We start from the raw sequence: 23,509 nt of genomic DNA, 5'->3' as shown, positions 1-23,509 counted from the left end.
TAAATATTGGAACTATCCAAAATAAACCAATACTATGAAATAAAACCACAAAGAATTCATCACACTGATATCTTGAGCAATCAAAAAAATAGAACATTACCTAATCAATTTCATGACTAAACTTACATGATGAGCACCCAACCACCCCCCTGCCCTACCCTCTCATACAAAGCATTGTATGTGTATGTATACTTTTGATAAGAAAAATAAGAAAAGCCAGTCCTATGTGTAATAGGAAATTAAACATGTCCTCTTCTTTGTTCACACAAAAATGTGCTATCAAAAATGAACTACCCAAAGGGGGCTATTGGCATCTTTGCTGCCGACTATATTCCCAAAGTGCAATGGCACCACTAACATGAACATTGAGTGACCGAACAACTCCCAGCTGTGGTATCTCAATACAAGCGTCCAGTATATGGATAATATCCACCGGTATACCCTCTTTTTCCCGGCCAAGGACCAGGACCTGCACAAGTTAATAACGTTACAAATTGTTAAGACTCCATATTGAAAATATAAGAGAGAATATATGTATTTATAAGGCCATGGGTTACACTAATTAATTGATTGGGTTTGGCCCATGTGCATTATAGATGTTATGGAATCCCTATAGATTTATGGAAACTTCGTAGTCTTTTAGCACCTATTTATAAGGCTTTGTATTCTCTTTTCTATATGAGAGTATAAAACAACATATTCAGAAGTCTTCCCTTTACTTTCGTAACAATAGCCAAATTGAGTGCTTAAGATTATAACACAAATCATTGTCATCACAAGTATTATGAAGAGATGTGACAATTATAACTGTGAACAGAACTTTGGAAACCACACATGCAAGAGCAGAAAAAAAAAACATTGAAGGTTGACAAATGAAAATGGCATACCGTCTTTTTAGGAAAGACATACTGGTCAAGAGACATGCTGTTCGCAGTCTGCTCCAGACCCAAGATAGAGAAACCCTCTTGCTTCTTCTTCTCTAAGAAAGCTTTCATACTACTTACTGGTACTTCTAATATGGGGACCCACCTCTCTGCGGTTACACTAGAACATAACAAATTGCACTAGTCAAACAACAATATTCAGCACAAAGGTATAGTGAATTAGTGACCGACGATAAACAAGCATGTGATGTGGAAACAATTAGTTACTCCGTAAGATATTTTCCTTTGTCACTTTATGTATGGGAAAAAAATCCGTGATTTGATTATAGAAAATCTAGAAACAACCTGAACAATTTTGCAAAAAGAAAACATTTAAGTGTCTGGTGAGTGGGGTTTCTATAGAGCTAAAGCAAAGACCCTGTTAAGAGTCCACATTGAAATAAATATTAGAGAGCATTGGTTTATAAGACCATGGGTTAGACTAGCTAACTGATTGGATTCGATTTGGCTCGTGCATTATAGCTCAATTGAGTGACCTTCCGTTTAAGGGGAGGATTCAAAATGTCCTAGTTGTCCACTTGAGGGGAGGGTTAAGAGTCCCACAGAAAAAATAAGATAGGACATATGTGGCAAATTATTCTGTGGACACGGGTCCACCTTGCAAGGTGGACCTGGGTCCAAAAATACACCATTTATATACTAAATGTTCACAATTTACCCTATTGAATGTTCAAAATACACCATTTATATACTAAATGTTCACAATTTACCCTATTGGATGTTCACAATTTTTATATACTAAATGTTCACAATTTTTATATACTAAATGTTCACAATTTACATACTGAATGTTCATAATTTATATACTGAATGTTCACAATTTAAATTGTGAGCATTCAGTATATAAATTATGTATTTTGACATGGGTCCACCTTGCAAGGTGGACACGAGTCCATGGCATAACTGTTTGTTTATAAGTTCATGGGTTAGACTAGCTAATTGATTAGATTCAATGTTTTAGTGTAGTTTGGCCATGTGCATTATAGCCCAATTGAGTGACCTAGGCCCAATCTTAGATTATAAGAGAGACCAAACCAAGTGGCAATAGTTGGAATCTAGGTAAAACATGGCCTCTACAACATTCTTGTTGCTGATTGAATCCATGCTCTAGAAATCACACTAAAATTGTTTTAAACCATCTAAGCATATACAGATTAAAGAGCAGATTTATTAAACCTGATGAGTTGGAACTGCTTGTCCTTTAGTACATCTTTGTTTGCAATGGCTAGTCCACCCGCTCTAAATACCTGTAAAGAATCGATTACAGAAAAAAGGGTTAGATTAATGCAGCTGTTGAACAAAGTTCACAGATAGAACCAAGTAAGCACTTGCATGCCCAGTTGCCCACAAACACCAAAATCAAATCCACACCTCACATGTCCGTGTCAAGCCAGCAAGATTAGGTATTCGATCAATAAGTGATGCTACAAGTATAATATCTTGTCGACTTTTCTTGAGTTTCTCAAAAGCCACAGTTCTTAAATGTAGCACTTGATCAAGAATCTGATCTTCCTTTTCCATGTCTGTACAACACAAATAGAAGGGGAATACTGTTTAAGAAATATACTGTGATCTGAACTATTAAGAGGATCTATTCAGAATGGTAAACCATAATTGCAATGCCAAATATGAAAACTTAGACCATTTCAAAATTCCCACACATACCGAGCAGTGACTTCCATGATCCTTTGTCGTCCGACGAAAAGTTAGAAGTCAGACCTTGCATCTCAAGCTTGGAAAAAGTAACCTTCCGCTGAAAATCAAATGATATATCATTTGACAAAGAGGCTGGCTGTTTATCAGATAGAATCTCTGATATCTCATTGCACATAACATCCTCATCCATACGTAAACTTTCTTTCTTGATAGTCGCAGCATCCTTAGCCATTGAAGACCTAAGGTCCTCCCTAGCATCCTGTAACGAGGGTGATAAGTTACAAAACATTCATAAATTAGATAAAATAGTATTTCTTGGCACTTACATTTAGGAAAGTAATTACACGATCCATAAGCGTCACTGGTACACATTCAAATTCAAGATCCTTCCAAAATGCAAATAAGGAAAAAGAAAAAAGTTAGATTTTTTGGTAATAAGAGGGAAAAATCTTAAATATATAGTGCAACAGTAAGCCTTAAATATATAACAGATGAAGGAACATAAGGGCGTGATCCTGTCAAAGTACAGTTTGCAAGACACTAAAAGTGCAAAAATGTCTTCTTGCAAGAAACCGTGCACATTTTTTCCAGAAATAAGTTTGTTCAATAACAGAAGCAATTACTAGGAACAAGAAAGTTTATCATGGCATAGTAAACCCATACACTCAATTTTGGCAGTGCGATTTCTCATCAAAGTTATCTCCTTAGTCCTCACACATTTCTTATATGTTTTATGTTAAGGTTTCCAAATAATATCACTTTCTTAATGATAAGACATAATGAAATAAATGATAATACAATTCAAACCCAGTTACCTATGGAAGTTCTAGTGCTATAAAAGGTCTTACTGCAACATATTTTTTCCTAATAGGTATCAGCTAAAAAACTTTTAATTCTCTCCATGGTAGATTCTCCTTTTTCCTTGTTCAGTAAGAATAACATTGTTAGCAACCAAATGCCAATGTTTCTTGAATCTATATTCTATAATTTACATATATAATTTTGTCAGCATCTTTTTTATGTTTTGAAGCAGAAGCAGATTATAGATTCGTGACTCTTAGAAGCAGATGAAAGTGCCTGATGTCTGAACATTATTATGCCACCACCAACTGGGGGCAGGTATTTTAGCTGTCAACAAATTCCAAAGAGTATTTTGCAGACCTCAACTCGAGTACTGAATATTCCGGCTGGCATAACAGCCTTCTGTGGATCAAAAGCATCAAGATATCCTTCCATTGATGATCTTAACCTGTGACAGCAGGAGAAAATCGCCATTAGTGAAGATGGACACAATATTATCCATCGCAGACTCTAACTTTCCAGACCCCTACACACATTGCTTCCTCTACTTTAATTGAATAAATGCATTTACACTGAAAGGTAGCAAACCAAAATTATAGTAACTCTGAAACTAATCCTTCATTTATAACTTCACATATTGTTCTTGTTACTTTTACCAATTGTTTACTGACACTTGACATCAAAAACTTTCATGTAGAGTTGATTCCATTTTAATCCTAGAATATAGCGGCAATTCCATACGCAGTCCTAGGCTTTCAATTTTAACACATTTCACCCCACATGTTTCTAAATTGTTCCAATCCTTCTATCCAATTTAGACCATGCAAGGGGACAATTTAGGCATTTCAATGATTTGACCCTTTCCCCATTATTTTATTATGAGTTAATTCCACTTTTGATCCATTGAGAATGATGGTACTTGCATTTCTCGTATTTTTGTACTGATAAACGCAAGTATGCCTTGGGTTTGACGTATTTCGATGAAAAAAAAAGAGGATTTCAAAAATTTGAGAAACTCAAGTGTGACTTGCATTTTTGACCAAAAACTCAAGTCGCAAACGAGTTTTTCCTTCTTTTGTCCAAGTTTTAAAAGTTGCCCATTGTTGTCCATTTATCACATTTTTTTACCATTTCAGTCAATTTCCCCACAAGGCGGGGTTTAGCCCGTGCACACCCTCAGGTAATGACTGTGGGTTTCCCTCGTCACCCCAAAAATTATGAAAGGGTCAAAAGTCAAAACTGCCTATGTTACCTTGAAAACCTTTTCAGAAAAATGTCCACCTAATATGTTCAAGGCTACCTAGTACCTTCCCATTTCCATATCATGTTTCCATATAATGACAAGAGATCTGAAGGAGCTCTTTGGAGAAGTAAAAAGTATAGAAGAGTATTTAAGTTCAATATTAATATTAATAAAGAAATAAGACATTGAACCAGAAATAGATATAGTAGTGCCTAGAGTAGGAAGGTGCCAAGGAAATAATAGCAGGAAATAGTGAGAAAAGTTCTTTTAAAGAGCATATTAGATATTACCGTGCACAATCAGGATTGTCCGTCAAGTACAATTTCAGATCCTCAAAGCATCTTATCTCTAAAGGCAGAGTTGTAGAGCAACTAGAATGTGTTGGCATCAACTTTTGAAGAACTTTATAGACTAATAACTGGAAAAGAAAAAGAAAAAAAATATTGTTTTCGCAATATTTATATACTATTATGCATCACCAGTGTCCTTGATCTTTCAAGAAGACTGACCTGGGTAAAACCACGTAATGTATGATGATGCGAGGTCAACAATGGAATTATAGGAGGAAGTAATTCACTCAGGCGCTCAGGTTGTGCAGCTCCAGTTGAATGCAGGATTATATTAGCAGCTATAAACACATAGGAAGATAAAGCCTGCAGGTTGCAATTCATAATTACTATATATGTGTATATATATATATATATATGATGACATTCAGGGGGAGGGTCATGAACTCATAGACATTTTCTAGTTGCATGGAGTAGAAAATGGCACATGCCAAAAGATTCAAAGTAATTAGATCTGGAGAACAAACAGAGCCACATCATTTGAGATTAGTAACAATCTGATGTCAACACTTCTCCAAAAATGACACTCAAGAAGTTGAAGATGGAGCAAACAGAGAATGTTTTGAAGTGTTGCTGTTACTATATCTTAATTCAAGGACATGTTTTTTGCATTATCTTTTCTTTTAAGCATAAAGTTAACATGAAGGAGCACAAATAAGGAGCAATTGAAAGTTTCAACAAAGCTACCATGATGTCAAGAAAAGGTGGAGTTACATGTAAATTAACATAAAATAAATTGTCAAAATATGCCTCACCTGGGGCCGCATTTCAGAATCTCGGAAGATCGGAACTAATTCTTCCCCTACCTATTACAGTAACATGAGAACTGTCTCAGGAAGTGTACAACAACAACAGTATCAAGTCAATGATAAATTTAGTTATACACCACATAAATTATGATCCGATCTAAATTAATTCTTTTAGCCAAGGAAAAACAAAAAGAAAAAAAAAGGAAAGGAAAAAAGTGCAATTAGATAAATTCATACCAGTGATGGGAAGTTCAAGTATATATGAATTGCAAAAGTTTCCAGATACTGCCGAACTGAAGGCAAATTGTTTTTCTACAAAGAGATGAAAATATATCCTCATAATCAGCAACTACAGAAATCAACAGGCATGAAAATTGCACTATCTTTAGAAACATCAGATAAATATTCATGGGTGCTCAAAGAGCCAGAGGTTAGTATTTTGGCAATTTGTACTCATCAAGTTCTATTACCATATATATGGCTGAAAGCATTGCAAAAACCACTTCTTTTATTCTCTATATCTGGCTAAGGTGAAGTGACAAGTAGGGGTGGGCACTGGTCGGGATCGACCCAACTCACCCGATCATAATTAGCCCACCCAAAAAACTTCAGGTTTAGATTTGTAGGCCAGAAAACCAAACCGAAAAATAGAGAATGTGGGTCGGGGTCAGGATCAGTCCTAAGTCGGGTTCGGGTTACTAAACCCAGAGTTTTGCTCAGCAAAGGCCTTAAAGAAAAAAGGCTTAAAACCGACGGCGAGTTGCCTGTTAAGGTTAACACCTTTAAGCCGGCATTAAAGCTCATATTCTAATTAAGTAGTTTTCTCGGAACATTTTAATAGCCAGGCATTTGTTATATCCTTTAATAGACAATTAGTTGTCAATTATTAGAAGTTGACATTGGCAATTTATACTTTGGATATTATGTTCGAGTCTCGGGTCAAAACCGAAATAAAAATCCTTCACCCAAGATCCAAACAGATTTAAGCTATTTTCTCCTTGGGTGAATTCAGGTTTAACCCGATTTTATTGAACATAATCTGAACTTTCAAAATCCGGGCCGATCCCCGATTAAATTTTGGGTTAAACCCAAAATATGCCTACCCCTAGTAACAAGTCAGAAAGATAAGCTTTATAGAGGGATCAAGTTATTCAGATTCAAGAACCAAAAAATTTGAAGACAAATTATTAAAGTAACAAATCTTTTTCACTTTCTTCCTCTCAGTTTTTCATGTAACAAGAGTAAAGTCACATACTCACAGACAAATTGCGAAGATAAATTAACAATAGAAAGCAAAGAAAATTATCTTACACAGAGACATGTATGAAGGCTATGGGTAACTCTCTGGACAATATCCTGATCAACAAATCGTGACAAAATGCATATCATCTGCCATGCACGGACTTTGCGCCTATGGATCTGACAAGGCAAACAAGTGGTAGAGCAGGTCATTTTTTTTTCAAAGATATAGCCAAATGAAAAAGTGGCACTTCGTAAATAACAAAACAATCTACTAGTTAAATCATCTGCACAATCATTTAACCATAATGAAAGTTAGAATCTATATACTCCATTATTAAAGAATTTATTTTAAGGATCTGAGGGTAATACTAATTGATTCATTCTTTTGGCTAAAGATTTTCCTTCATGGGAATTCCATGGCTGCAAATAAACAACACTATTTAAGAGAAAGACATGTTTCTGAAGAAATGTACAAAACCCAGAACATGTAGCAAAATTGTGGAAATATTCCCTAGACCATTTGTAATTATTTGGTTGAGTGCTATATTTAGGTAATTTGAGAAATTTATGGCTAAAATGATTTTAGGACTCTGCACTTTATTCCCTTTAATTATGATTTCCTTTTTCATTTCCTGGAAGATAAATACATGTAGAGCAGAATGAAAAAGAACCAAGCCAGTGTTCCAAATTCTCTGAGTTTTCAAAAATCACAAGTAATCTATATCTAAGATGCAGAGAGAATGAACAATGAAATAATAAATAATTTTCCTCTCTAACCATTTAAGTTTAGTTTATCTGAAGCACATAATACAAAATAGCATTTAGCTCAGATTGATCTCATAACTCAATATGGTATCAGAGCAAAATGAGGTCCTTGCTATGAATCTTACTTACTCCCTATCATCATAATATTTCCATTAATTTGGAGCACATAAAAAACAATCTATTTCGAAGATCGCTTAGGGTGATAAATAAAAATAATAGATGTCTTCCCTCTTTAACATCTTAAGATTTTAGTTCAGGACTTCAGGTGGAGTAACAATTCAAGAAAAGTATCATTCTTCATCAGTTTCATTTCCTCATAGCATGAAGGGTGATAAAATAGTGTAACTTACAGCACTGTACTTCTTATACAACTCCTTAGATAGATCCTTGTCAGTAAGCTGCATTAACATACAATCATTAGTCCACCATGGTGTGCAGAACTAAAAACTCAATAATCAAAATGTAATATTTAATAGAAAAGTTATAAGTTAACAAACCCTACTCCTGGGCAAAAATAAATATATTAAAATTAAATAAATGCACCAAACCAAGAAAAACAAAATTGGATGTGAATGTCTGAGTGTGTTTGCATGTCCATCAGTCTATGCGTAATAACAAAACAATGATTTATTTAGTTGAGTATTCAGAGGCCAATTATGAACAAAGAAGCCGTGATAGACCAATAGGAAAATGAATCTAGTATAAAAGACTAAGGAAATCAAATATAGATCTATTTTGTTGCTAGTATTGTTGTCTGGGGACTAGGCAAGAATTTAAGAGCAGATTCAGAAGAATCCAATACCACAGAATTAATAAGTTCCAGCAAGAACATTTTGCCAGATGCAAGGGCAGCAATTCCATCATTGCTTTCTCTGGTCAATCCTGCCATACAGGCAATATCTGCAAGTCTATGGAACAAAACAGCAACGGATACACGTGCATACAACTCTGTGTTGATAAATTCCTGGTATAAAGCCAAGATAAGAAATGTTTGATTAGAGACACTTACAAAGGAAGTGCATACACTAATAGTAACAGTATCTCAATAGATTTAAAAAATAAAATACTCTATTCAAACATGTCAATGTATAGATGAACTTCAAAGCGCTTAGAAACCATATGAAGAAAAGAAATGCATAAAGGCATGTGAGAAGCCTATGAAAATTCTGGTGCCTATTATGTACTAGAAATGCTAAAGATAGAAGTATTAATATTCACTGCAAATGAAGCAATGCCAATGCGTATACATCTCATAAGAATAGCGGCAAAGTACCTTTCTGGGATGGTTATCAATCAGGTCAGGTGTCAAGAAATACAATCACTCTAATGTAGAGGCCAAGAAACTAAATGGAGTAAATGCTACTTGTTTTCATTTATTCATGAAAATAGTATGATTATTTTTTGTGGATTTCAGTTCATTGTACTATTATTTCCAATTGGAAATTTTTACTATAATATCAGACTCTTATTTCCAAAGAATAGCTGATAATTTTCATATTTTCATGCAAACTCTTTCTAGTCAATTACTTTCACACTTATATACACTTACGCTTTAGACTTTTCTGTAATTAGCCTTTAGTTATATTGGTTGGTTCTCTGAAATGCCTAGGTTTCATGTGTATAGCAAACAATGGTCATTAATTAAATGGACAGTTGAACTAACGAAGCAAAGAAACATTTTTTCTGCTCCTCTGTGAAAAGCTCTGCATCTTTGTTACAAGGCAGGGATGCAACAGAAGTATATAGAACAATTATAGAAACTAGGATAACTTACTTCAGTCAGTTCAGGGTAAGGGCTTTTAGCCAGCACAGCTACTTCACCTTTTGCCTCTTGATTTTCAGACAATTCAGCTTCAAAATCCTCATCGAATGCAACTAAAGCAGGATGAATTCAAACATAACACAACAAAGAAGTATTTAACACAAGTGGTTGGCTGTTTATGTAATGAAACTGTAAAATAATAAAGCTATGACAAAAAAAATTATTTTAAAAAGTAAACAATGAAACCTTGTAATAACTGCCATTTAAGTTAATAATTATATCATAAGCCATACCAGAACCATAAAGCGTTAACAACTTTAACTCTTTTATGTAGTACTTTATAATACTGGGATTTGCAAGCCAAAGCCCAGTTAAATGTAGTGCAGCTAAGCGAATAGTGCGTGGACTCTTAGTGCCTTCTTCAAGAATTTTCTCCACAAACTGCATAAAGATAACGAATAAGGATTCTTTTCCAATGCTGTAGCTCCTAGAATGAGTAATTTATCAAGAAGGAATCACTAAGAGCACTCCCTATGAGGGGAAAATTTAGACAGGGACAGCAACCAACCCATTTCAAAGGCCCAGGTGCACCATCCAACTCATGCATGCTCTCATCACTAAACATAGAATACTGCAATACAGAAGACAAAAGTGCAGCAATCGGAGCAACTCTCCTTTTGTTGCAGCTCACATGTAAGATCCAAGAAGAGTGCACCAACCTCCACATCATCTGCATAGACATTAGAATTAGTTGACAAATCCAATGTAATGCTGCCCTCTCGTAGAGAATCTAAGTCATAGAGATTAAGATTATGCGTTTATGACTTTTATGTTTGTCGTAGAGAATCTAAGTCATAGAGGGAAAAGTGCAATTTGTCACTAAATTATGACTGAATAAGATTTTAGTCCCTAGTTATACTTATATATCATGAGCAGGTATAGCCCCTTGATTTTTAACCATGTTCCAGTTTGGTCCTCCAATATTATAGTTTTAGCCCTAAGTTATGGTTTAATATCAATCTTAGTCCCAAACTGTCCAGCGTGGGAAGACCACTACCACAATGTGGATTTAAACATAGGGGCTGTTTATGCTCAAGATGAACTAGGGCTAAAATTTCTATACAACAACTTAGGGACTAAGATTGCACTTTTCCCAAAAAAAAAGGTGGAAGGATATCAAAATAAAGACACAAGGAAACTGAACAGTTTTCTAATATTTTTCAAAAGGGAAAAAAATTGACTACTTGCCCAACAATAGTAAAATCATAATGAATGTGGAATCTAAATTGTATATAGAACAATCTTCCTTACAACGCTAATTTTTAGACTCATTAAAATGACAACACAGCTACCTTGACCAGTGTTGCAAAAATCCCGCCTAGGCGCCGATTAATCCCCGCCTAGGCGCTAGGCGTTGGTCGACCGCCTAGCGTATCACATTAAATGGTGGTCTAGGCGGCTGGGCGACCGCCTAGGCCGTCTAAGCTCCGCCTAGGCCGCCAAAGCACCGCCTAGGCCGCTTAGGCGCTGACCGCCTACGCGTCGACTAGACCGACTAGGCCTTCTAGTCGGTCGATTAACTATTGTTCTTTTTTTTTAATGGGCTATTTCACTCAAAACAACATCGTTTTGAGCGAAATAATCCTAAATTGTACAAACTTTAGATATTTTTTAGGTTAATATTTAATATTTTAGTATTAACTATTAAAGTATTAAATAATTTATAATTATTAGTCTTTAAAAAATTAAAAATACTTAAACAAATTTTTTAAAAATAAAAAATAAATTAAAAAAATACACGGGCGTCTAGCCGCCGATTAATCCCCGGCTAGGCGTCCTAGGCACTAGGCGCTCCCCTAGCGCCTAGGGAGCGCCTAGCGATTTTTTCAACCATGACCTTGACAATGATTTCCAGAACACAAATTACATAGCATGAAATGCATGGCTTTGAAAACCCCATGAAAATTTTAAATATTGAGCATACCTTAGTACTTATGCCAGCACAAGAAGAAACCATTAATCCCCTCTGTCCTGAGACAAAAAGCTCCAATAGCAATCTGACTGATCTTAGTATGGGCAAAACAGAGGCCTCACCAGCATTCTCAAGGCTGCAAATTCATTTAGAATGGTAAGCAGATCTTATCTCTGCTCTTCAGTAGCAGTAAGCTACAACTCAAAATACAACTAGGATGAACAGATAAAAATATAGATGGACAAAAAGATGGTGGACTGCAGTTACTCTTCTCCAAATTATCTTTTTGGCTGTGTGTGTGTGTTGTGGGTGGGGGGAAAGGGGGTGTTTTAACACTGCAATTGCTGGTGATGTGGAGTTTGGCAGGACTTGGATACGTGCTACTCTAATAAAAATATATTGACATAGATCAAGTGTGGATTGCTCTTCCCGTGCAAACGTGCAGACTTGCACTTGTAGAGTTCCTGATGTGCACTTTTAGGGTATACCTACAGTGCACATTTGGAGTTTCTAAAAATAAACCGAGCATTCAAATTATGCACAAAAAGAGTTTCTCACTAATCATGCACAACAGACATTCTAAAAATGCACAATAAAACCCAAAATAAATAAAATATTAAAAAAAAATGTGGAAAACAGTCTAAAAGTGCACACAAGAACTCTAAAAGTGCAAGTCCGCACGAAAAGAGCAGTCCACACCAAATCCAAATTCTATATATATATATATATATATATATATATAGCATATGTATGTATAGACACATTCATAGCACATTTGTTTCAAGAGAGGATCTTCATAATCATTTGTTGTGGAACTAATCTAGAAATAGCAAAATCATAAATCCCTTACTTGTCAACAAGATCATTGAAAGCCCATCTCAATATGTCATTGGAGAAGTAAAAGTTATCATTTCCCAGACGAACTCCATTCTGGAAAGCAAATTTAGGAATTGACAGCAAAGCTTCAAGGCATATCCACTGAAATGATGAGAAGAAACCACTCAGTATCGTTTACTGTATACTTATTAGAAACAACTGTAAGTCAATTGGTGCAAGAGATGATCAAATTAACTACAAAGAATGAGCATTAAGAATGTCTATCCCTTTTTACTTCACAACAGTCAAACAAGGCAGATGCCTCAGGCCTTTTCTCATCACAAGATTCACATTAACTAGATCCCCAAACAGTCTAATCATATGCCTAAAGATAACTTTCCTTCCCAAACCACAAAAAGAGGTGATTTAGATCTCCCTAGAATTATTTCCAAGCATTCGTATTCGTGTTCATGTACATGTCAAACTATGAAATCAGCAGGTGCATGTCAAACAAGTACATGATCACTTGGCAAAAATGTTTCAATGCTTAAGTACCAAGTATAGACAAAAAACACCAATAAAAGCCAAGTACAGACAAAATCATTCACCTTCCAATGCAACAAAACTGCTCGCCGTGTTCGGACTAAAGTTCCAGCACCAATTAAACTATTGATGTTCTGAAGGAAAGTACTAAAAAAGGAATCCAATATCAGCCTATCATCTGCTTCTGATGGAGATAAACCATCATTTTGTTTGACAAGATCTAGAGATAAAAGAGAGAACATAGGTGCCATTTCTTTCAAAGCATTGCCCACTGCTTCATATGCTGCTAGAGAGATTTCTGCTTCAATCTACTATAGAAAATCCAGTCAATCAACGGAGATAAATTAGTTATATCAAAGAAAGAAAAGTCAAAGATGAAAGGTAATTTAAAAATTTGAAGAAGAAGATCATCTGGCACAACCACAAAACCTGTTTTAACTTAGGACCGAGATGATATGCATTGCATATGTTAAAGCAGAGAAAAATTGAGCAACTACTATATCTAATGTCAGAAGTACCTCTGAATTATAGGACGAGGATGTAATAACCTTCCAGCAGGCATTCCAGAGGAAGGTTATGGCAAAGTCAATTGAAGCATCCTTTCTGAATTGAATACACCACTTTGAGATGGATGCTACAGATTTTATGGCTGTTATCTGTTTATCAAAGTTCGTAATGACTTTAATAACTTGTAATTCAATAAATGATCACATTCTAGCATTGAAGAGAATGAAACTTTATATGAAGTATTTAATGAGAATAACATATTCAATCAAAATCTTGTAGCAAAAGTGCCATGTGTGGCATTCTTCTGATACAAACGTAGCAGGTTATCACTTCTGTTCCAAGGCAGGGAATTGAAAAGACCAAAGTTTTGGAGTACATAAAAGGATCATACAGCTTGCAATACAGAACTGGCAGTAGAAGATGGCATCCGACGCTGACTTGGACCTCCCAGCCTTCCTTTGATGGAACCAGGAAGAACACTGTCTTCTATTATGCTTCTGGAGTCAAAGATGTAACATGACAATCTGGCAAATGAGACCAGTGAATCCTGCTTGAAGACAACATTTTACTTTAGAGAACTATATTCTCCATTCTAATAAGCTTCATTTTAGAGAACTTTCAAAATATGGTTGACAGAATAGCACATAAGAGTTTGGAAAAGAATCATCTTCATACCAGTAATGAACAAAATGATTTGGTAAACTTCTCAAAAATACGAGAATCCTTTGCCAGAAGAGTGTCAACTGCTTTACCCGGAGAGTCAAGGCCCATTTTCAATCTTCCACTTGTAAAACACTCCACTACTCTATCTTCAATTAGTTGTAGTTCATATACCAAGCTCAAAATAAGGATGAGATATTTCGCAGGAATCCACTCCAAAAGGATTTTCTCTTTGCAGATATCAGCACCATGCTCTTGAATAAACTGAACAAAATGATTTCCCTGGTATTAGGAACCCATAGAACAGATGAAAGGCAAAAACAATGACAAGCAAGTAAGCTGGAAATATGTACATCAAAGCTGTACCTAATAAAACATAAATAAAGTAGTACCTATTCATCAATCAAGATTAGTGGATTATGCTAGAGAGAGATAGAGACAACATCTCAGCTTAAACCGTTCTTCCTAAAACCCCTTTAATAATAGTCTGAAATATTCACAGTGAATTGTTGGATGATATAAGTTTTTATTTTCCTATTGAGGAAACAGTGTAGATATCTTGCTTGCTGTTAGGAATTATGGTAAACCGGCAGGCGGCAGGTGCCATGAGCCAACCCACCAATGAGGCAAAAGCAACAAGAGAATAAGCCAAGGATAAGAGAATAATATTATATGTATTCCTGTTATAAACTAAGATTGGGCTAGGGTCACTCAATTGGGCTATAATGCACATGAGCCAAACCACACTAAAAGATTGAATCCAACCAATTAGCTAGTCTCACCCATGGCATTATAAACCCATATATTCTTTCTTATTTTATCAATGTGGGACTCTTAACACTCCCCCTCAAGTGGACAACCGGGCCATTGCTCCGGATGCCACCAAAGTGGACCGAACAAGAGAGCTTACGAAAGCTTGGACGCCACCAATACCCATAACCGAGTGAACACAAAGTGGACCGAACAGACTCTGATACCATATTATAAACTAAGATTGGGCTAGGGTCACTCATTTGGGCTATAATGCACATGGGCCAAACCACACTAAAAGATTGAATCCAACCAATTAGCTAACCTCACCCATGGCCTTATTAACCCATATATTCTCTGTTATTTTATTAACGTGGGACTCTTAACAATTCCAATAGAATTGAATGTAGTGAGATGACACAGAAACTAGAAACCCTTCCATCTCTAGGATTACTGAACTAATAGGAAAGTAATGTAATCAAGTAAATTCTGAATACTTCTAAGATCACTAACTTGAGTGTTCACAACCATCCTAATCTCAATTTAAGAATGCTCTTAACTATTCTTACACTCCCCATCAAGTTGAAGCAAGTGAAATATGCCAAAATTTTCCTTGAAAAAAGACAATCTTGCACCCAACTTTCAAACAAATCATCAACAAGATCTCCAATAAACTTGTGCCAAATTATAATCTCGAAGCCTCAGAATTTAATTGTTCTTGCTAGAAAAAGATATTGCATTTGGAACTTGAGCAAATAAGGCTACTTGCCCATCTGCAAAAGGTGAATTTATTTTTTTCAACAGGAAAAAGAGAGAACCAAACAAGACTTGTTTTAGAATGCAGTTATTTTATGAGAAGAAGCATCTTGAAGAAGAAATAACCAGATAAGACTTCTTTAGAATTATGGTAGCTTTGTAAAATGATATGAAGGGGGGAAAAAAAAACAAACAAACAAGACTCTTTTGGCAAAATATTTATAGTAAACTAACAAGAATCAAATGCACCACCTCAATTGAGAGCTCATAAAAATCTGATTAGGATTTTGGAACATGGGTACCAAAAATTATCTTGAAAGTTGAAAAGAACACAATTTTCAGGAAAACACTCTAGGGTACTGTTCATGAGTACAAAACCTCCCTGAAAATCTGTCAAAAATAGGCTGTGGAAAAGTGGTTCTGATGCCATGTTAGAAATTGTGAAATGGCAGTCCAACAGGTAACAAGAACCAGCATCCACTGGCAAGGCCAAAGCAACAAGAAAATAAACCAATCAGAAGCAAAGTATGCAATAAAGTGAGAAACCAAGAATCCTTCCATCTAAAAGGATTCCTAAACCACTAGGAAATTAAAGAAATCAAATAAATTCATTTTACTTCTAAGATTCATATTCCTAACATAAGATTTGGTAACCATATTAATCTCAATTTAGGAACACTGTTAACTATTCTAACAGAACAATTATAGCAGTCTAAACTTAAAGTTAATAAAAGACAAGCAAATCAATAACCTCTCTTTTCTTAAAGCACTGCCCTATCTTATTGGTGTGCAAATACAAAGAGATATAAGCCACGTTGCAAAAAGAGAAATGATAAAAAGGAAATATATAGTTAAATACTTCACACATATAGGAAGTTAATATAAAATGAAGAAACTAATGAGGGGTAAGTCCTACATACCACAAACAGAATTATCTAAAAAAAAACAATAAATTGATTACAGAAACAGTTTCCTGATCCGTTTATAACTAGTGGGAATAGCATTAATATTTCCATTACCTGATACTACTCCCTCTACTCTAGGAAAAAGAAATGGATAATTTAGTAAACAAGTAGGTTTATTGGCAGCACAAGACAACGTAGTGTGAAACATGTCCTTCAACACTATATGACTATATATAGAAAAAAAAAAATTAAAAGAAGCATCATAGAGAAATGCATATTATCAAGTAGGCAAAGAGGCAATTCTAATGAAGCCAAAAGATGCAAACCATGAATATGGGATCCAAGTCTTGTTCCCCCTTAATTACAAGAAAAAGAACCCTCGCCCATCTTTTTGCTTCAGATTCCCAAGCATCCAAGTCTTCATCATCATATGTAATGAAGCTATGCAGCATACTATGACAGCTTATGAACTTTGGTGGGAAACAAATTAGAGTCCGCAAAAGTTGAAGATTTGTGTGGCTGGAGTTAGAAGAAAAATGCACTTGGCAACTCTGTAGCCACTTCTGCACTTTTAATCTCAATGAACCTAGAAAGTGGATAAGCAAAAGAGAGCCTTAGTGTTCCATTCTGATTTCTCTTTTTTCTTTTCAAGGGGGGAGAGAGGTTGGTTTAAGGTTAATGTATACAATATAGTAAATGGGTATCATCACTAATAGATTAAGCTTTTAGTTAAGGTGGAACACATAATTCAACATGGTAGCAAGAGTAGGCATTTAGGCAAAGGTCCAAGGTTTAAATCCCACATGCCACCTATCATCAAAATATTGTCATGTTTTTAGCCCATCAAAATTAGTAAAAGGGTAACCATTATCCTCGCTGATAGCCTAAACTTTTAATCAAGGTGAAACATATCAGTCAATAGAAAGGAAGACTATTACCAATAGAACTACAGGTAGAAATTGTGACACAGATAGCTTAAGTATGGAAGAAGTGACAAAAAAAATTTCCTTATACCTCCACTATCAGTAAGTTCTCGTGGCAAGCTTGCAACAAAAAGCAGTAGGGTTTCAAGAGGCACATCATGTGGAGCCATCACAGACACAGCAGCATCAAGAATTTCCTCACAAACTGCAAGCAATGGAAGGATTACCATAACAAATATTGCATAACATAAACAAAGTGAAAAAACTAATGTGAAACCTTGATGCCGGTAAGTGGGATTGAAATGTTGTCTACTGCTTTCAATGACAAATCTGAAAACATCCAGTAAATCTGCTTTGTCTATAGAGCTTTCTTGGGCAAATCTGGCTTCTGTAACACCTGCTGCTGATACACCATTCTCTTGATCATTTTCAGAAATGCTATGTTTCTGATCTCCACAAGCAGCAGAAGAAATACACTTCACAAGGCACATTAGTCCAGCTCGTCCAAAAGATTGAGTTTTAGCAACAGATGCCAAACTTATAAGGAAAGCAACCCTGTATAAAACAAAAACCTTTTGATTATTAGAGGGGAGGGAAAAGGCTCTCCGTTCCATTCTTAGCCTATGAAAGACTATGGACATGTGTGCTTTCATAAATTAAGGCAGTGTGATTTTAATTAGGGGAAATGCATATTTGGTCCTTTGATAATTCGCATCTGGTTGTTTTTGGTCCCCCATTGCAAATGTCACTGAAAAAACAAATTTCTTGAGAAGCAACAAACAACTAAATTTATGGAAGTTGCATCAATAACCTAGATTACTTAAACCAAATTTTAACAGATTTGTGAGTTCGTTGCATAGATATGTACTTGGGGTCATGTTACCGAAACTCATTCAGGGCATTCTTAATAAAGAAAATGGAGCATCAGTTATCACAGTATGATCGTGCACCTTTGATCCAAATAGCTAGTATATACACATAGAAACTTGGCAGCAGCTTCAATTGTCCATGTAGAATAGACTCCTTTTACACCTAAAAGTACACATGCATTAAATCAAGAAAAGTAATTGTTCGGTAAAAATAAAATAAAATAAAGTAAGTCAAGAAAAGGTGTGACTATAGCAAAGGGATTAAAAGGAACTTTCTTCTGGTACCTTTCCAACAAGAACTAACAAATAAACACAGCTAAAAAGGACGCAATTAACCCCTAATCCAGAACAAGTGAGTAAGAGAGAGAGAAACAAAAAATACAATATAATAAAGTAATTAGTCTTAACAGCATTCCACATAGTATAGACTGCATTCTTAATTACTACCAACATCACAAAAAATATTGCTTTCAAGAAAGTCACCAGCTCAAGATAATACTCTACTTTTAGACTTTTTCCAGTTGCTTCAACAAAAGGTTAATATCAAATTTCTTAAAACCAACAAAGGCAATAGCATGATCCATCACAAGCATTCATTTTTACCAATATACCCATTTTTATTAAAGGGAGCATGTGGCTGTTTAGGGATAAAGAAAACAAACCAAAATCTTTGTGGTGCACAGGGTCGTTCAATCCTTCCATAAGGGGCCCAAAAATGAAATTCTGAGAGATCAATTCTGCACAGCATTTATATTTTCTCCACTCAATACCCAGAAATGACTGCATAATCAGGCACCTTACTGCAACATAAAAAGATCACTTTAATATAAAAATTATAAGTCCACATGTAACGTGTCAAATAACAAGTTGTTGAATATTAGGAAACCTTTATTGAATATTAGGAAACTCCTAGTAGGGTGGACTTAGTTTCCTATTCCTATTAGGATAGATTTGGTATGTAGTTTAGTATATATAGAGGTACTTAGGAACATAGAGAATAACCCTATTGTACTCTTTCATTATAATATATTCTATTATTCTCTGGTTTTCTCACATACTTTGCTTCCGCCTAACTGGCGGGTGGTTGTTAGTCTCCACCCGCCAGGTCTTTCAATCCCTCAATTTCAACACAAGTAATATAAAGCAAAGCCAAAAATGTTAAATTTAAAGGTTCCTGTACCTTGAGGGTTATCATGGCAAAAGCCACGCTCCCACAGTACAACCAACCAGTCAAAGGTTTCCTCTAAAGTGTCCATACACATATGATGGGGTTCACAATTCAATACACTTTCTGGAGATGGAGAATAATGGAGCAGCAAGGTCATCTGTAGAAGCAACCAAACGTCAAATATACAAGTGTTAACTGGTACATTATGAATTTATAAACCAACTCAACATCCAAGGAAGCAGAAACTAGAAACTGCAAGAATCAAAAGCAGAAAGTGTAGGGATATGATCATTAAATTCCTATATTTCTTAAAATTAGTGGAACAAGTGTTTCAATATCAACACACAACGAGGCAAAGTACTACAAATTGCCTAACATTACTAGAGTATACTCAGTAGTGGATTGTAATAAATCCCATGAAATGCCCATTTAAGCACTTTTTTTTCTTTTTTCTTAAAACTACAGCATATTATTCACAAGATCGTGAAGGTACCAACACATGCAATTATGTTAATTATGTCAAACCTGGTGATTCCATGCTGCTTCAACCAAGTGAGTACCATACTCTTCAAGCATTTCATACAAAAGAAAGAATGCCTCCCATTTCTGTGTACTGCTCGAAGAATCAACAATAGAATTGCAGATTCTACCAACCCCCAGGGACTTGGCTTCATTCTCCGCCCACCGCTCTCTCTTTGTCAATCCACGAGGGACTGAATTTATTTCATCCAGAACATTAACACTAGATTGAAATTGGTTTTCCACACTTAAACTTATTGTTCGTTTCAGTGTATGTAGTGATTGCTTCCTCACTAAGCTCTCCTTATTGACCTAAGAAGTTCAAGACAAGTGAGATAGCATACAGAAGCATTATTGCATATCAATGAAATATATCACCAATTAATAGACTGTAGTTTATACCAAGCCCTTTTTAATTTCATCCCAGAATTCCTTCTGAGCTCTCAAATCAAACACTGTTTCCTTGCCATTGAGAGATGCATCTACTGGCCCAAGACTCCCACGAGCAATAGAGAAGAAAGACAAATACATAGAAAGTGTTGCATATGCATCCCGTCTCTCCAGAGGGCCCAAAGAGAACAGAGCCTTGCAACTCTTCCATAGGTCCGCAAGAATATGGTTCCTGGGAAACCACCAATAAGTCATTTATTGAATAAATGAACATTTTATAACATGAAAATACATCATATTAGGGTCAATACTTCACACAACAAATATAGGCAACAGAATTCTACCGAGAAAGCACATATTTTTGCCCATTAATTGAGACTTCAAAAGCAGAATGACAATCAAATGCTTGGAATATGGAAGGGAGCAGAAAGCTAATTGCAGAAGACCGATGTTCCAAACTTTGCAAAAGCATTTCAATTGTCAGATTGAAAAGATCCCAAACCAAATTTGCAGCAAACATTTTCGCACAGTCCCTGTCTGCCACATTCAATTTAGAAGTTGGTCCTACTGATTGTAAGGTTCCAAGTACCAGTTCCAACATCAGGGTCAACATGTAACAGGATGTAGGCAATTGAAAAAAGTTGGATTCAGATAGGAAGGTGTTGTTATTCATCTCAGCATTTCTTAGCTTGAAGGAAGCATCTTGTGTAGATTGCAGACCAGGGTCCTGGCCACCTAAATTGTCAATATGAACATTCCATTTATAAACCGCCAACTCTTTATTTTGAACCATACCCATTGATAGTCCAATTGATCGTAACAAAAAGGGCACAATGGTCGATCCAACAATTTCCCAGCTGTTTGTTTCAATAACAACTCCAAAAAGCAAACCTGCAACCTATACATCATATGCAGGAGAACACAACATGAGTAGTAAAAACTAAAAAGTGATGAATAACATGAGTAAACAGAGTTCATACATTTTATATCTATAGCTGTTTACCTGGTATAATAAGCATGTCAAACTACCTGATACACATACCTTATTTAATAGCACACGGTCATATGAATGTACCAACTTCATCAATGGGATAAAAATTTCCAAAATAAACAACTGCATGGAATTAACATCAGACCCTGCATCAAAACACCTTTAAACTATCAGATCAATTTCATCTTACTAGGTCATAATGAGACAAAAATCAGACATCGGTATTTAATGAATTGCAAGAGATATGATCATCAGTTAATGTTATTATGTATTTCAGAACACAGTTCAAAATAATTTTGAAATATTAAATGTAACAAAAGGACAGCATCATCAAATATTAAGAAGCCATTAAGGGCACAGCATCATCTGTAGGTTTGTGTAATTTTTGAACATTAAAGGTGGTTCCAATAATCGCCAACAAAGTGAAAAGAAACAAGATAGTAAGCCCTCAATAGATATCATAAATAGCATGCATTCATCCATGGACACAAATTACGAACATTTGATAAATGACCAACAGCGTATGGTGAGTGGCAGATAGATAAAGAGCCAAAAGTTCAAAAACATGAAAATTAATCTGAAATACTGTAACATAGTTCAACTTGTATGCAAACCAAAATGAAGCTTTTGCTATTAAGAGCATCCATATCAATGGATTATTTGGGGTTTTTGGAACAGTGTTTTGTGAGTTGGAGGAGAGAGAAGGCAAGAGAGAGAAGGTTTGAGTTCATCTGCAATAAATGGTTTTTGGTACAGTAATTAAGTCAGAGGGAAGAAGCAAAGATGTGCGCGTTGGGCGCACAGCAAATGCCCACCGGGCAGTGGCGCATTTATTTCAACTTTTTTTTACTGACTGCGTCAGTTTTTTTTTGTTTTCTTTTTTTTTTTCTCTTTTTCTATTTTTTATCTCTTTCTCCTCTCATATTCTCTTTCCTAATCACACTTACAAAAACTCCTCAAAAACCACAAAAGAACCTCACTATTACAGATGCTCTAAGAATAGATATGCAACAAAAAGTCTAGATAGAATAAATCAAAACAGAAAGAAGATAGAAATGTTAGTCTAGTCCAAAAGAGAAGTCAAAAACAAAACTCAAAGTTTGCACAACCAAAACAGGATTCAGAAACATAACTCACCAGGTTTCTTCAAAATATGACATAATGCACCAACATATGATTCAATAAAATTACACTGTTCGAGTTCCAAGTTCTGCCCTGCCTGTAATTTTTCCTACCAAAACAAGATCCATATTGGACTCCACTTACTCAATCATTAAAATCAAAAGTATTTCAGTGCCCAACTGTTCAAAATATCAGCTTCCAATTGATAAAACAAAATAACTAGAGCTGCACATGACTTAATTCGTTATCATACTGGGCACCTAAAATCAATACCCACTTTTAAGGATGCAGCTCTAGTCCCACTAGTCTAGCCAAACTAATGCCAATTTTCAAATGAGGCTTAGCTAAATGCAAAGCTAAGAAAACAAGACTTCTTGGTTTCTCATAAAAGCTGTGTAATTGTCGATTGATTACTATTTGCAACCTGTTTACTCGTGTGCTCTCCTCTAGCTAAAACGACAAAACTAATGCAGATTTTTATTTATTTTTAATTACCAGAGGTACAAATTCCTTAAATCATCTCTTTTTTTCCAAGCAGAGCAAAGCGGGATATTTAAAGGTGGTACCTTGGCAATGCTGGGAAACTCTTCAAGAAGAGCAGAAAAAATTGAGAATGGAGATGAAGCTGTGGAAGCCAATATACAATCCAGCATCGCCGGAATAGCTTCCGGAGGGACCAGCCGGAAACTGGTCAGCAATGAAGCAATGATTGGGTCCATCAATAGATTGACCTTGTAGAGTGAAGAGGGAAGAGGAAAGAGGACCTCTTTATGTTCGGGAAAATTTCAAATGGAATCGCATATAGTAAGTGATAAACCCTAACCGGGGTTTTACGTTGGGCGCTGACCGGACGGGGTTTTGTAAAGACTAGCAGTAGACCCGTGCTATGTACGTCATGCAAATATATTAAGTCAAAATGAAATATTGGCGAAAACAAAAAAAAGATAAAACAATATTAATAATGAAAGAATTTATAAATTATTAAAGACCTCTTTGTAAACTACATTAGTAGTAGAATTATAATCTTGTTTTGATTCATTACATACTAAAATCTTTAGTCCGTCTGGTTGACTAACTCTTGATGCGGCAACATATAATTGGCCATGCAC

The 23,509-nt window shown here is 35.5% G+C and overlaps 1 protein-coding gene across 3 annotated transcripts; it reads right to left on the bottom strand.

Moving 5' to 3' along the window:
• Positions 1-23,181, bottom strand: LOC116002158. Of its 3 annotated transcripts, XM_031242215.1 has the most exons (35): positions 22,967-23,181; positions 22,416-22,509; positions 21,330-21,424; positions 20,632-21,185; positions 20,300-20,519; positions 19,904-20,209; positions 19,391-19,535; positions 18,873-19,010; positions 18,292-18,373; positions 17,619-17,896; positions 17,433-17,546; positions 16,745-17,004; positions 14,023-14,271; positions 13,739-13,894; positions 13,359-13,496; positions 12,906-13,148; positions 12,332-12,459; positions 11,494-11,617; positions 10,078-10,239; positions 9,803-9,950; positions 9,522-9,622; positions 8,550-8,711; positions 8,098-8,145; positions 7,052-7,159; positions 5,978-6,052; positions 5,747-5,797; positions 5,154-5,297; positions 4,935-5,062; positions 3,762-3,849; positions 2,927-2,986; positions 2,610-2,859; positions 2,316-2,467; positions 2,121-2,191; positions 888-1,044; positions 1-469 (listed from the first exon to the last, which is right to left on the bottom strand). In XM_031242215.1, the coding sequence occupies exons 1-35, from the start codon at positions 23,117-23,119 to the stop codon at positions 305-307; spliced, it is 5,547 nt and encodes a 1,848-aa protein (XP_031098075.1). In that variant the 5' UTR covers positions 23,120-23,181; the 3' UTR covers positions 1-304. The 3 variants fall into 3 exon arrangements, with proteins under 3 accessions (XP_031098075.1, XP_031098074.1, XP_031098076.1); XM_031242214.1 differs by having other exon boundaries at positions 17,433-17,896; XM_031242216.1 differs by lacking the exon at positions 22,416-22,509 and having other exon boundaries at positions 17,433-17,896; positions 22,967-23,058.
• Positions 23,182-23,509: the final 328 nt, after the last annotated feature.

Source organism: Ipomoea triloba, chromosome 13 (genome assembly GCF_003576645.1).
Source record: "Ipomoea triloba cultivar NCNSP0323 chromosome 13, ASM357664v1".
Taxonomy (NCBI): Eukaryota; Viridiplantae; Streptophyta; class Magnoliopsida; order Solanales; family Convolvulaceae; genus Ipomoea; species Ipomoea triloba.
Note: the sequence above shows the minus strand (reverse complement) of the source record. Positions and strands in the feature narration are given on the sequence as shown.